General features: G+C 49.8%; 1 protein-coding gene across 1 annotated transcript in view; it reads right to left on the reverse strand.

Moving 5' to 3' along the window:
• Positions 1–11,039, reverse strand: part of CNDP1 (carnosine dipeptidase 1) — a 46,556-nt gene extending 35,517 nt beyond the window's left edge. The window contains exon 1 of the mRNA XM_077135220.1: positions 10,711–11,039. Within this exon, the coding sequence (XP_076991335.1) occupies positions 10,711–10,713 (3 nt within the window). The 5' untranslated portion in view covers positions 10,714–11,039. The remainder of the gene's footprint in view (positions 1–10,710) is intronic.
• Between the last annotated feature and the right edge of the window lie 4,309 nt (positions 11,040–15,348).

A 15,348-nucleotide genomic window follows, 5' to 3' on the forward strand; every position in this document is an offset into this window, starting at 1 on the left:
GGACGGGTGGCAGGAGGGCCGCAGGGCGGAGGAAGGGCTGGGGCGTGGGGTGGTGGGGCGGCCAGGACACCCAGCAGAGCCCAGATGTGGGGGAGGAAGGAGTGGTTGGAGACGGGCCACAGGTTTCTGAGCATTGGGGGAGGGGCCTGGCTGGGGCCAGCTGGCCACTGGGCGGGCAGACACCCCTGGTGATGGCAGCAGGGACACCTGAAGTCCCCTGCTGCCCTTTGAAATGTTATCTTAAGATCAGGGCAAAACTGTCTGACTTTCACCTTTGGGGCTTTCGTCGTCCTTGCCGATGGGGAGGATGAAACAGGACTTTCTCCTCCTGGATTCATGTCTCTAGATACTTCCTGGCTGTGAGTGAAAGCTCATCCAACCCAGAGCCAAGAACAAGGGCAGCTCCAAGGAGAGGGTGAGAACCTCTCCATCCTCTTGCTGAAATGGAGACCAGCTCCAGCAGCGCCCATGCTAGGGCTGTTGTGGGGTGGGGCGGAGAGTGGAAGGGCACCCACGGGGAGAGCTAAAGGCTCAGGCGGGTGTGAGGCAGCTCCACCACACAGGAAGGAAACAACTGCGCCGGCGGGGAGGCTTGCGAGCCTGCTCAGGAAAATGCACCTGTCTCCTTAAGAGTGCGCTGTGCACTCTGGCAGATGCTTCTCCAAGAATGGGACTTCCTTCCTGGTTATTTGTGTTATTCTCTTGTCTTTATTATGAAAAACAGGGTACTGAGGTTTGATGGCTGACCAACTGTGAGCCCGTATTCCTAAAGCAGAATGCCATTCAGCAGATTTCTGGAGACTGCCCACACCCCTTCCTGCCCAGCTTCTCCTGGAAGCCACGTTCCTCCTTTCCGCTGTCACGTGGAGTCACATCTGCATCGTCTCTTTTATCCCGTGAGACAACCTTGGTGTCACAACCCAAGAGCACGTTTTAAGGAAGCAAATTTACACAACCCCACTGCCCAGCACTAAAATGCTATCTCCTTCCTCACCAGCTTTTTATTTTCTCACCACTATCTAATATTCTGTCATTTGCTTATGTGCTTAATAATTAAATGCATAGCCTCAAGGGACCCCAGTACTAATTGATTTTCACTAATGTTCTATTTTAGCTTGTGTAGGAAATGCAAAATTTGCCCACTAACTAAAATATTCCAGCTAAGCACTGGAAACGCAGAGATTAAATTTGGGCAGACTTTTTTCCCCTGGCCATCTCCTGGAAACCCACAACTGGACCTTTATCTGTTGTTCTACCTGCAGGGAGTCCTCCTACTTCCCTCCCATCCCATTCCCTCCAACCTCCATCGCTGAAGCCCAGGCCACCTGCCCCAGCCAAGGCTGGGGTCTCCTCTGCCTTCCCAGCACCCCACAACTCCAAGCAGCCTCGCTAAGTGCCACGGTGGTGGTTTACACCTGTTCACCTCCCCTCCCCAGAAGATTCTGGATTTTCACTTAATCTGTGACAATCCTCAGTTTCTCTGTGACAAAACTGCCTTATAGATGGTTCTAGCTTGCTCAGTATTCAGAGTCCATTTCAAACTGAACACTCATTGGTGTCTTTTTAAAGTTTTGTACAATTCTTAGACATTGTCTCTCCAATCGTATCCACCATTCGCTTATTCTCTTCTAGGATTCCTATTATAGTTGGACTCTTCCAAGCTGCCCTCCAGGTCTCTTAGCTCTTCTGCTTTCTTTGTCTCTCCGCTCTGCTTCCTGAATGAATCCCTCTTTCCTATTCATTAGTTCTTTCTCTGACTATGTCAGGTCTAGAATTATACTGTCTCTTGAATTATTTCAAAGACCATTTCTTATCTTCAGGATTCCTAATTAGTTGTTTTATTTCATACCCATCTGTTCTTGAGTCACATGTGTCTGCTCATGTTTTATAATTTCTGTTTGATGGATGATATTCCTTCATTTTATCTCTTGGATATTTAAAACAGACTTCATCTGTATCCATCTTAAACTTGTTCTCTTTGCATTTCAGTGGAAGTAAATCCCCTTCCAATGAATTTTGTTCGCTATCTATCTTGTTAGTTTTTGTTATATAAATCAGAATTTTAACTTGCAGGGATAATTGAGTGACAGTTGTCTTACTCTGCCTCTCTCTGCAGTGCTTCGGTCTGGATATTTTGTGGTTGCCCTTAGCTGGTGCCTCTGATATCCAGCCTAGATCTAGGTCTTAGATGGGTGACTTTGGGGTCGGTGGAGGGCTGGGGTGTACCACCTGCAGGGGACACTCGCCTTAGCCCCCAGCTTCCTCCTGTGGCCCTGGTCCTGGCTGCTCGTGGGGCCTGGGGTGCTTTGGGTCCCCAGTACCTGCAGGAATCACATTCCCAGATCCCAGGGCCTCTCTCAGGCCTAGAATTCAGCAAAACTGCAGCCTCAGCCCCTGCTCACCATGGTGTGTTTTGTTTACTTTCTGGTCAGTGAGATGTTTGTGATGTTGATGTCTATACTTTTCATGAATTAAAATGTTAGGATACATGTAACTGCTTTGTTTGCATGAATGGGGGAGTTTTAAGAGTGAACTCATACTGTATTTTGGTAAGAAGTCCCTTGTAACAGTTTCAACTTCCTGGAAGGCGTTGAAATCCAGGCAGCAAACCCCATCTTCATATGCAGAATCCACTGAAAACACAACCACACTGCAAGCTTTCCCCGGTGAAAGGACAGCAGTGATGAGAGAAGATACAGATGGTCTCATTGTACAGCCTGCATGCCAGCAGAGAACAGCGGGCTGCCAGGAAGGCAGTCAGCGCTGGTCACCCCTCTCGGAAGGCCCATTCCTTGACTGTCCCTAGCATGCAGGAGCAGGAGGCACCGTTACAACAACTGGGGACCAGCAGTGGGAGCTCAAGAGCCAAACCAAGGAGCTCCGTCAGCAGGGAGCGGACCCCAAGGTGGCCCCCCCCTGCCAAGCTTTGGCCTCAAGGACAAAGGGCTCAGTTAGGTGACCGGCCGCCCTGGGAAACTGCAGACTGAAACATGCACGTGTGTCAGCAGGAATGGCCCTCCTCGGGCGGTGGCCCTGTGGGGAACCCATGGGCGCCCTCTGCCTCTTACCTCTGCGTCTCTTCTTGCACGTGGGCAGGGCCCCATCCCCCTAGGCAGCCGTTCTGAACCCCATTCCTTCAGGGGGATGATCAGGGACAGTGCCCCGAACTGAATGAGCTCCTGGCTGCGGGAAGCTTGTGTGCTGTCCCTTCCAGGGCCATGCTGTCCTGCGAAAGGCTCCTCTGTTCCCATCAAAGCACGTTTGAATGAGAGGATTGTAGGGCTTGAGAGAGTGATTGAGCTGGCGGACACTGAAGGATTGTGGTGGCTGCGGGGGACACGTCCCCCCCGTGGGGGGCCTCAAGCCCTCAGCCCTCACCTCGCCCTGCGCCGGCGTCCCCGTGTCCGCCCGATCCGGCAAGGCTACAGCGGTAGCTGCTTGTCCAGGCCTTGCCACGTGACTGAGACCCCACAGCTCCTCCCCAGAACCAGCTGGGAGGGACGCTCCTACGGATGTGGGCGCGAGCTGCGGGAAGAGGGCCATCTGCGCGTCCGCGGTGGCCACCCCAGCTGTCCATGTGGCCCGGGGCGGCCGGCATGGCCCACACTTTCTCTCCCACATAGGAAGCAGGGGATCGGCAGGAACATTGCCTGGCGAGCGCGGAGCCCCCACGCAGGGGGCTTATTGTGAAGTTCAGATGTTGGCTGTCACCAGGCCTCCATTGATCAATGGCCTCCATTGATCCACTGGGGCTGGAGGTGCACGGGTAGCCAGGGCGCCCCCACCCCGCACGGTGTGAGCCCACACAGCCCCCCACGACGCCTGCCATAGCCAACCACCGCCTCCTCAACCCCCAAGGAAGGGGGCTTTATTCACTTTAACTTAAAGCCAAACCTAGAATTTGATATTTTTAGCATTCCTCAGATTACAATCTGGGAGAGAATAAGTGATTTCAGGCACATTTAATTTGTTCATTAATAAAATCATGTCCATTTGCAATAAGAGTTTATTTATGCTTTTATCAGTATTGATAACAGCATACATTAAGGCCAGGCAGTGTGTGAACGTGGCAGCAATAATGGCAGTCACGCGGTGCTGTTGTTGCCCTATTTCACAGATGAGTAGACTGAGGCACTGCCACACTCCCAACAAAGGCTGCTTTGCAGACTGAGCCCCCCACCCTTACCGAGTTCTTGGAGCCGGTGCCCATCTCCAGCTCTTAGAGGCAACACCAGCGGGAGCCAGAGGGGTGGGCTTGGGTTCAGGTGGGCACAGGCGCGGGGCAGCGTCACGCCCCGGGAAGCCGGGAAGCCGGGTAGGGGCAGCGCGAAAGGTTGCGCACAGGAGCGTGGGCAGGGCAGGAGGCCTCGCGTGCCGAGGAGCAAGCAGGCAGGGAACCGCTCCACGCGCTACCGCTCTGTGGTGCATTCTCCCTCCAAAAGGAACACTTTCATGGTTATACAAATAACATTTGCTAAGAGTTGAAAGTGCAGATGACTTAGAAATAGGAGACAAAAAGAAGAAATCACTTAAAATTATTTGAACTCTTGGCTTATTTGAGGTGAGAGTGAAATTTAAACTGGAAGCTATCTACTATCAAATGCAGCAGAAACTTGATACTAACAATTGCTATTAAACACTTCTGGAATTTTCTACAGAAAAAAAATGACCTGGTTTCTTTAACAAATAACATGAAAAAATAAGAGAGAGTAACATTTAGAATAAAAATGATTTAAGAGGCATGCCAACCAAATGCAGATGGTATACCCTATTGGGTTTCTGATATGAAAAGCTAACTGAACAAAGACCTTTTCCTGGGAAAATACAAGAAATTTGACAGCAGGGTGGGTATTTGTTGCTATTAAGGAATTATTTTATGATGTGTTAATGGCACTGGTGTATGTGTGTGTAAAATCTCCAAGCTGTGTTCTGAACTGCTGACAGGTCAAATGAGGTGTGTCTTAGGGTTTCCTTAAAATAACCTGGGGGCTCTGGGAAACCAGACGGGCCATGTGTCAATAGGGGCACACGGGGACTCATTATACCCACCTGTCTACTTTCTTTTTAACTTTTTCCATTGTACAATACAACATATATACAAAGCTGTTCTAGTTTGCTAGCTGCCGGAATGCAATATACCAGCAACAAAATGGCTATTAAAAAGGGGAATTTAGTAAGTTGCTAGTTTACAGTTCTAAGGCCAAGAAAATGTCCCAGTTACAACAAGTCTATAGAAATGTCCAATCAAGGGCATCCAGGGAAAGATACCTTGGTTCAAGAAGGCCGATGAAGTTCAGGGTTTCTCTCTCAAGTGAGAAGGCACATGGCAAACATAGTCACAGTTTGTCTCTCAGCTGGAAGGGCACATGGTGAGCAAGGCATCATCTGCTAACTTTCTCTCCTGGCTTCCTATTTCATGAAGCTCCCCAGGAGGCGTTTTCCTTCTTCATCTCCAAAAGTCACTGACTGGTGGGCTCTGCTTCGTAATGCTACAGTATTCTCTGCTCTCTCTGAATCTCCTTCATTCTCCAAAATGTTTCCTCTTTTATAGGACTTCAGAAACGAATCAAGACCCACCCAAGTGGGTGGAGACATGCCTCTACCTAATCCAGTTTAACAATCGCTCTTGATTAAATCACATCAGAATGGCTGTGTTTACAAAATGGGGTTAGGATTAAAACATGGCTTTTCTAGGGGACATACATCCTTTCAAACCAGCACAAAAGCAAAGAAAGCAAAAAGCAATAGTTTTCAAAGCACTCGTCAACAAATAGTTATGGGACAGATCCCAGAGTTTGTCATGGGCTACCACACCATCATCTCAGATTTTTCCTTCCAGCTGCTCCAGAACATTGGAGGCTAGAAGGAATAAATATTTTTTTTTATCATCACAATCAAGCCTTTCTTTTCTCCTTTGTGAAAAATAACATGTATACAAAAAAAATAAATAAATAACTTTCAGAGCACAGTACAACAATTAGTGGTAGAGCAGATTTCAGAGTTTGGTATGGGTTCCAATTCCACAATTTCAGGTTTTTACTTCTAGCTGCTCTAAGACACTGGAGACTAAAATAATATCAGTATAATGATTCAGCAATCATACTTGTTTGTTAAACCCCACCTTCTCTGTATAACTCCACCATCACCTTTGCTCTTTCTATCCCTCTTTTTAGGGTATTTGGGCTCTGCCCATTCTCACTTCCCATGTTGGAAGGGCTGTCAATAATATGGGCTGGGGAGATGGAATTAGCTGATGTTCTGGAAGGGCTGTGCCCGCCGGGCTTCAGGACCCATCCGGTCTAGGGACCCATCTGGAGGCCGCAGGCCCCTGGAAAGTTACCCTAGTGCATGGAATCCTCGCAGAATCCCATATATTGTCCCAGGTGCTCCACCTGTCTACTTTTGTGCATTTGGGAACTTTCCATTCAAAAGAAAGGGCAGGGTTAGGGGCTGCTGGAGCTTTGGTGCGCAGGCAGACCCCCAGGCCCTCCCTTCGTCCCCAGGCCAATCTCCCACCACCGGCGAGGAGGAGGCGGTGGTGATGCTCAGGGAAGCATGTTCCATCGGCCAGCTGAGGTTTGGTCGGAGAGGTGCTGTGGGTAAAGCCGGTATAGAGAGCCAGCCTTGTGAGGCGTGCAACTAGGCGAATAAAAACCTCGAGGACAGTATGTTGACTGAAATGTCAGAAACAAAAAGACAAACATTATCATGCCTCATTCATATGGATTAACTATAATACACAAACTCGGAAAACTGAAATTGAGAGCATGGGTTATCAGGGTAAGGCCTATTGTAAAGGTTCCTAGACTGTAAGCTCTTAACAGCAGTCACATCTGTTCAGGAGGTATAACTGTTATTTCTAAATTCTAAAATGCTGAGCTATTTGTGTATAACCTGGTCATTTCCTGGAATTTCGGGTGTTTGTGTGACACCCGAGATTCAGAATTAGAGCTCTGAAGCTGTGAAAGTCAGCACTACCCATATAGCAACTGTTAAAGAAGTTGAGAAAGTGATCAGACTTCAACTAGAGAAATGAATGAAGCTGATCTGGACCGGACTGAGGTAAATACAGGGTAAAGGATGATGTGGTCCATACTTTAAAACTTCAACTTCTCAGTAAGACCAAAGGAAGAGATGTTTATTTCATGCAAAATTTATATTTTTGGTAGCACATTATCTAATTTAACTTGTGTGGTCAGTTTATTCGCATATGATAATTACATGGAATCTTGAATAGGGTGTGAGATCTTGTTGGTTTGTTCAATTTAGCATGATGCCCCGATATATCCTAAAGTAATTTGGGCAGAGAATAAGAAAGTATTTGCAAAGTCCCCTTGGGGGACTGAGAAAGAAGGAGGAAATATTCAACTTTCCATCTGGGGAATTCCTGATATTCTTGCAAGCACTGGGGACAACCAATTTAATAGGTCGAGCCTTTGATCTTGGGGCTCACCCAGTGAAACTTACTTTTGCAAAGGAGAGGCTAAGCCTACTGATAATTATGCTTAAGAGTCACCCCCAGAGATACTCTTTTGTTGCTCAGATGTGGCTTCTCTCTGTAAGCCAACTCAGCAGGTGAACTCACTGCCCTCCCTCCTACGTGGGATGTGACTCCCAGGGGTGTGAATCTCCCTGGCAACATGGAACAGAACACCAGGAATAAGCTGGGACCCTGCATCACGGGATTGAGAAAGACTTTTTGACCAAAAGGGAGAAGAGAGAAATGAGACAAATAAAGTCTAAGTGGCTGAGAGATCTCAAACAGAGTTGAGAGGTTATCCTGGAGGTTATTCTTATACATTATACAGATATCCTTTTTAGTTTATGGTGTATTGGAGTGGCTGGAGGGAAGTGCCTGAAACTGTTGAGCTGTGTTCCAGTGGCCTTGATTCTTGAAGACAACTGTATAACTATATGACTTTTACAAAGTGACTGTGTGATTGTGAAAGCCTTGTCTCTGATGTTCTCTTTATCCAGAGTATGGTAGATGAGTAAAAAAAAAATAATGGCAGAGGGCAAGGGATATAAAAATTGGGTAGATTGTAATGCTAGTGGTCAATGAGGGGGAAGGGTAAGGAATATGGGTTTTTTCTGTTTTCTTTTTATTTCTTTTTCTGTAGTGATGCAAATGTTCTAAAAATGCTCATGGTGATGAATACACAACTATGTGATGATGTTGTGAGCCACTGATTGTATACTTTGGATGGACTGTGTGGTATGTGATGATATTTCAGTAAAAACATTTTTGAAAAAAAAAAAGAGGGAAAAAACCATAAGGCATGCTAATTTGAAAGCTGAAAAAAATGCTGACACTTAAAAATCTTTATGTAAATTATCAAGGAATATGAATCATTACAAGTTCTTTAAAATACATAAATTACTAAAATGCCCTTTAACAATAATCTGAGGAATGGCTATAAAATTATCCAGAAAATCTGCAAAATTGGATACTGTGAAGACTAATAGACAGGTCTCAGAAACAAGCCCCCACACGTTTTAGGGGGAAGTGGAAAAGACTCTTTGGGGGAAAAAACGGGTTTACAGACAGTGTGGCTAGAAAACAAAGCCAACTTGGGATTTTACCACAATGAGGTAATTACATCGCCAAGACTTGCCAAAACGGCACAAGGTGCCGTCCATTCATTTTCTGTTCCTGCATTCCAGCATTCCTGTCCCCAGACCAAAATACCGTAACAAGTCCCATGGCACGGAGCTTTAGTAATCACTAACCCCTCCGGCAGCATCATCCTTTACCAAAACCCATTCTTCTGACTCTAAAAGAAAATGTCCACCATGTCATTCTGAAATACTCTGAAATAAGAAATCAAAGGAGCTGCTACAAACGTAAAAGAACGTTCTACTGATGCATCCCTTGCTTGGGAAGACTTTGTATGTCAAGTAAACTACGTTCATTAATTGGTCACAACAAGAGAGTCGCGGTGGCGCCCGTGTCCAGCGTGCGGCGGAGTGAGGGGCGCGCGCCCAGCCCACAGGGAAACTGAGGCCCGGGACAGGAGCCCCTCGGCTGCAGGTCGGAGGTCAGCGCCTCAAGGCCTGGGATGCTAGTGGAAATAAACACTATGCACCTCCGGGGGTCGGATCCCTACCCTGGGAAGGCCCTTGACGAGAGGGACAAAGTCCCGCTTCTCATGGGAAGCGGGTTTCGCGCCGACGTCCGCGCCCGTGGGGTGACCGCCGCCCCTCTCCTGGCTCCCGCACCCCAAGGGGAGCGAGTGCCGGCCCCTGTGGCGCAGCGGCCAACAGGGCTGACGGCCAGAAAGCAGAGCTGAGCCCGGGTGACCAATCGGGGCGGCGGGGCGGGTGGAGGAGCCTGGCCCGAAAGCCACTGCCTGGAGGGGCCCAGAAGGGTCCCGGGGCAGAACGTTCTGGAACTGGAGAGCTCCCTCCCAGAGTGAAAGGCAGACCTCCTCCACCAACGGCCCTCGAAGAAGGGGTGACGGTGGGGAGGGGGAGTCGTCTCCAGTGCAGACTGCTGAGCCCCTGCCCCTGAACTGGACACCCGAGGGCCGGGGCCGCAGCCGCGTCTGAGCTTAGGGTGGGGCAGGGGGCGGCGCGGCGCCCTGGGCTGAGTGGGCCTTTTGCGCGCAGCAGCTACAAGTTCTGCTTTCTGGCTTTCCTAAGAATATTACTTTCGATGACGACAGAGATGGCGCGGAAATGTGCGCTGACGTGTGTCCCCAAGTGAGCTCCACCTGGACAGCAGCGCGGGCCCCGAGCCCGAGCCCGAGCCCCCAGCGTCGCGCCCCAGCCCAGGAGCGCCGGCCCCGCGGGGACGTCAGCGCCCCCAGCCCGCAGCCTCTGCCCACCCCTCGCGCCCGGCCCAGCCCTCGCCCAGCCCCCACCCAGTCCCCGGGCCGGCCGGGGTGGGGCTGCCTGCGCGCCTTTCTGCGCCACTAGAAGGAAAGCGTTTGGCCCATCTTGGGTTCAAGGTCCCGGGAAGAGAGCTTGACCCCTTCCCTTCTCCTCTCCGCCTCAGAAGAGGCAACCAGAGGAGTCGCGGAAAGGGCCTGGGCCTTGGGCAGGGACGCGGGGGTTGGCGGGGCCCCTGGGCGCGGAGGTGGCGGGGTGGCGGGGCATCTGGGGCGGGGCCTCTGGGCCGGCAGCAGGGGTGGCAGGTTTTCTTCTTTGGCGTCCAGCACCCAGTTGTGTCACCGCCTCTCTAGGGTCTTCCAAAGGCCAGTCTTCCACGAAAATCTGCAAAGCTATTTGGTGGTGAGTGGAAGTGTTTGCCGTGGAAAAATAGCCTCTGAATTTAAGTTTCTATAAAGTCTGGAGCCCATCGACAGAAAGATCACCACCAAATCAGCTGCCAGCCTCATTTCCTGCAGGGACACTTTCTCGCTGCGTCTAGGCTGCAGCGCCAGAATCCTAGAGAAGAGGCTTCGGTGGAGCTCGCGGGGCTCCTGAGCAGACCTGCAGCCCCGCACCCAGGACCCGCGTGCTGCTGCCCCCTAGCACCGCTCAGGCTCTTCCCGGCGGCCAGCTACCCGCTGATTTCTAACGACAGAAAAATTCCGTTTTAGTAGCGAGAGTTTAGGGAAAGCTGACCGCGAAATACTCACAAATAAAGCTGCTTACTGGCTTTAAGCGCACCGCCCGAAGCAGAGTGGTGAGGCGTCCCGGTCCCCAGCCCCGCGGCTCCCGGGCCTCCGCCAAATCGGCAAACGCCATCCAGGGGGTTCTACTCACCATTCTTCCTAGTTGGGGGTCCACCGGGCCCGCGTTCTGAGCCTTTAGCAGCTCCCCGACCTTGCAGGGAAGTGGACAGGATGCCCCATTGAGGCGCAGAGCTGGTCCCGTTAAATCTCCCCCCACCCCGACTTAGGAGTGGGCAGATGGTGGGTGGCTCCACTCCAGCTGGAAGACAGAGATGCTGCAGAGACTGGCGCTCATTCAACATAGGAGAAAGAAACAATGCTTCTCCTGGGGGCAGGGGGATGGGGTGCAGAGCCAGGCAAGGTCAGCTGATGTCAGAGGAGCTGATGTCAGAGGAGCTAATGTCAGAGGAGGGGGCTGCGAGCAATTCCCCAGATGCCAGGAAGCTGACCAGGCTCAGGGCCACGGCTGCAGGGCTGCCCCACACCCTCCTTGGGGCCAGAGGGCCCTGAGCAGCCCAAGGCCCTGGTGGTGAGCCCAGAAGCCCTTGGGGGTCAGGGCCTGAGCCTCAGGGTTTGTTCAAAAGCTCCCAGACACAAGGGTAAGGAAGACATTGTCTAGATTTTAGAACCGCACCTACTCTTTGAGACCCAAGTAAGAAAAGTTTACCTGGTCTGGAACATAAACATTCAGTAGCACATAATCTAACTTGACCTGTCTGGATAGCTCATTTGAACAATGGAAACACAGGGAGCCAGAATAAGAAAGCGGTCCTTTAATCCTGTATAGTTTAATATAATGCCTGGATACATCCTAGAACATATTAAGCACATAATCAAAAAGTGTTGGCAAAGTCCCTTGAGGGATGAGAGAAAACATACGGAACTATTAAACTTTACCATCAGGGAATCCCCTGATAGTGTGTCAAACATTAGGGACATCCACAGCAATAGGCCAAGCCCTTGATCTTGAGGCTTGTGAAGCTTACGGAGGTAGCAGAGCCACTTGGCCTACCTATAGGTATACCTAAGAGTTACGTCTGGAGGACCTGTGTTGTTGCTCACATGTGGCTTTTCTCTCTCTAAGCCCAACTCAGCAAGTGAAATCATTGCCCTAATGAAGTATCAGTGGCTGAGAGTTCAAATGGAGTTGAGAGGCTAGTCTGGAGGTCACGCTTATGCAAGTTAGACCTTGCTACCTATCATACCTTGCCAAACCCTAACCCAAACCACTCCAGCCAATCCTAAAGAACACCTAGGACAATATATAAGATTCCACAAGGGTTCCATGCACTAGAGTAACTTTCCAGAAACCTACAACCTCCAGGCGGGTCCCTGGTCCAGATAAGTCCTGAAACCTAGAGGACCTCTCCAGAACATCAGCTAGTTCCGTCTCCCCACCCCATATTACTGACAGCCCCTCCCAACATGAAAAAGTTAGAATGGGCAGAGCCCAAATACCCTTAAAGAATGGGATAGAAAGATCAAAGGTGATGGTGGAGTTATACAGAGAAGGTAGGGTTTAACAAACGAGTATGATAGCTGAATTATTGTATTGATATTTCTTTTAGTCTCTGGTATCTTAGGGCACCTAGAAAAACCTAAAATTGTGGAATTGTAGTCCATACCAAACTCTGAAATCTGTTCTACAACTAATTGTGGTGCTGTACTTTGAAATTTATTGTTTTTTTGTATATATGTCATTTTTTACAAAAAAGAAAAAAAAGATTGTGGTGATAAAAAAATATTCCTTCCTTCCAGCCTCATATATTTTGGAGCAGTTAGAAGGAAAAATCTACGAGGATGGTGTGGCGCCCATGACAAACTCTGGGATCTGTCCTATAAGAACTTGTTGAAGTGTGCTTTGAAAACTATTGCTTTTCCTTTCTTTGCTTTGTATATATGTTATATTATGCAATAAAAGTTAAAAAAAAAAATGCTCGCAGACCAGCCAAGGTGCCGCCAGGGCTCAGAACTGCTATCCCTATGAGGCCCGGAGAGGTAGGCCCCCCGACCCCAGGATCCTGGGAAGCAGGAATGGCCGCAGGCCCCTCGCTACCCTGTGGGGAGGTGGGACGCCTGGGACTCCGGCGAGGAGAACCCTAGCAGGCCGGGGCTTGCACCCCTATCAGCCCAGGCTTGCGAGCATCAGGAGAGGAAGTCACGACCAGCCTGGCCAGGGTCCTTCACACCTGTGGACACTTCCCATCTGGCTACCTGAAGGGCAGAGGACAGGAAGGGTCCAGCCAGGCCTGGGAAGCCCGTGAGTTCAGCAGAAAAGCAGCGAGAGCCGCCCTCGGCTGCACAGTGTCTGGACTTGGACTGTTCATTAATATTTATATCAATTCCATTACGAAGAGCTTTAAAAATGTCCACCTCATTTTCCATTGCATCCAAGTACAATAGGAAGGTTTTCTGTCTTTCCACAGAGGATCTGGACCCAGAGAGGTTGTGCCAGTTGCCGCAAGTCACACGGCAGTTAGATGGGCAGCCAGGAGACCCAGCTCTTCCCGCCACCTGCTTTCCCTCCCTCCTGCAGCTTCTTGCACCTAACCGTGCGCCCAGCAGACAGCACTGACGCCCATCTATTCTAAGCCCGCGGGGCTGAAAACATTCACGGAACAGGTCTGTGAACCTCTAGACCACCACTAGGTTCATGAGGGCTTTGCAAAGCAAGTTGTCTTTTGAGCAAATGCACAATGTTCACAATCTAATTTTTTAAGGGCCAGGTGATGGAAGTTTTTAATTTCTCTAAAGGGCCCAGGATATGTCTCCCTTCTGGATAAAAATTAAAAGATCTTTTCTTTTTAATAATTTTCAAGATTCCCATCATACACTACATTGTTTTACCTGAAACATTTTTTTTTCATGTATTTTTAAAAATAGTTCTCACTTAACTAGATGCTGAAACAGCCATATCTAATTTACTGCACCCTTTTCCCACCTAGGACAGAGAGCGCCTGAGTCTGGGGGCAGCCAGGGGTCCACAGCACTCCCTGTGCAAAAGGCAAGGATGCACTCTAGGCTTCAGGCTCCCGGACACAGGTGCTATCCTCCTTTGGGTGGAAGGGGACAGCAAGACTCTGAGAAGCCAAGGGACCTGCAAGGAGTCAATCCCTGGTGAGGTGCAGGGATTTACAGATGCCAGCTTCACCACGTGCTGACAGCTGCTTTTTTTTCTTTTACATCGGAACAAGCTCGTGGCCAGTCAACTCCACTTCCCATAAAGTGCGGCTTGGGAGGAGTGTCCCCGTGGCCACATTCCTCACTTATCCCAAATGGGGCCACTCGTGGGGATGCAGCATGACATGAGACACGTTCCTCAGGGACATCAGGCCACACTCAGCTCCAAGGCTCTCCCCTGGGTGCATGACCTGTCAGTCCGGAGACAGGACGCAGCCCGTTGGGCGCTGCAGCTCTGCAGGCTGAGGGCCGTGAGGGTGCAACCAATGTGTGGGGCCAGGCTGAGCAGGGACAAGGAGCTAGGGCTGGCAGGCAGAAGCCAGCGGGCCTTTTTTCTCTTTTCACCTTTATATTTGGAAATACAATCAGACACAGAAAAGTTGCCAAGATGGTGCATGGAGCCCCAGATACATCTCATCCAGCCCGCCTCAAGGGAACACATGCATGGCTGCAGCGGGTTATCCAGATGGGGACACGGATGTGAACAAGTGCACCATTTCTCCAGGAGCGTCCGCTTCCACCCCAAACCCCGTGGGGCACTAGTGTCATTTCCCCTCCAGGGACATTGCTTTTCAGGACCTTGCAGAGGGGACCCGGGATTTTGCAGACTGTCCCTGGATTCGGGTCTGCTGATGCGTGCTGTTGAGGACAGGGTCCTGCAGTCGGGCAAGAGCCCCTGCGGTGGTATGTCTTCCTGGAGCATCCCATTGGCAGCATGTGCTGTGGTCACAGCCCCTTGCGGTGACCCTCCAGTGGCTGAGGTCCTAAGTCGCCCCCTTTGCAGTTGCCAGGACCCCTTTCTAACAAGTGGCTTGGGGGACACTTTTAGATCAGGCCCACTCTTGTGTCCCTCGGGGATTTGCCTGCAGCAATTAGCGCTTCGGGGCCAGCCGTGGTTTTCCATTTTCCTCTCTCCTGCTCCACTGAGTACTGGGGAATGACTGTAAGGTATGGCTGCCCTTTTCCTTCCATTTACTTATTTGATCATTTATGCACAATCTGTATGGACTCATGCATACTGATTTTACTCTCTGGTTCATGATCAATACAACTATTTTGTTGCTTCAACAGGCTCTGGCCAGTGAGCATCTTCAGGCAGCTTCCTCCTCTTTCAATGCACACACATTCTTTTTTTAAAAATTTTTAAAAACATTTTGTGGTAAAAATTTATACTATGAAATTTGCTATTAACATTTTTAAGTGTACAATTCAGTGGAAATAGTCATAATATTGTTCCACCACCATTATTTCAAAAACTTTATCATCATGCCAAACAGAAACTCTGTACCCATTTAACAGTAACTGCCCTCTCCCTGCCCCCAGCCCCTGTAACCTCTTATCTACTTTTGTTTGTACAAATTTGCTTACTCTAGGCCTTTTATATAGCTTTCCTTTTGTGTCTGCTTTCTCTCACTCAGCATGTCCTCAAGGCTCATCCATGCTGCACAGGCATCAGAACTGCACTCCTCCCACGGCCTAGTACTGCATGGTGGTACAAACCACATTTGGTTTATCCACTCATCCACTGACGGGTGCTTGGCTTGTTTCT

The sequence above is a fragment of the Tamandua tetradactyla genome, chromosome 18 (assembly GCF_023851605.1).
Source record: "Tamandua tetradactyla isolate mTamTet1 chromosome 18, mTamTet1.pri, whole genome shotgun sequence".
Classification (NCBI taxonomy): Eukaryota; Metazoa; Chordata; class Mammalia; order Pilosa; family Myrmecophagidae; genus Tamandua; species Tamandua tetradactyla.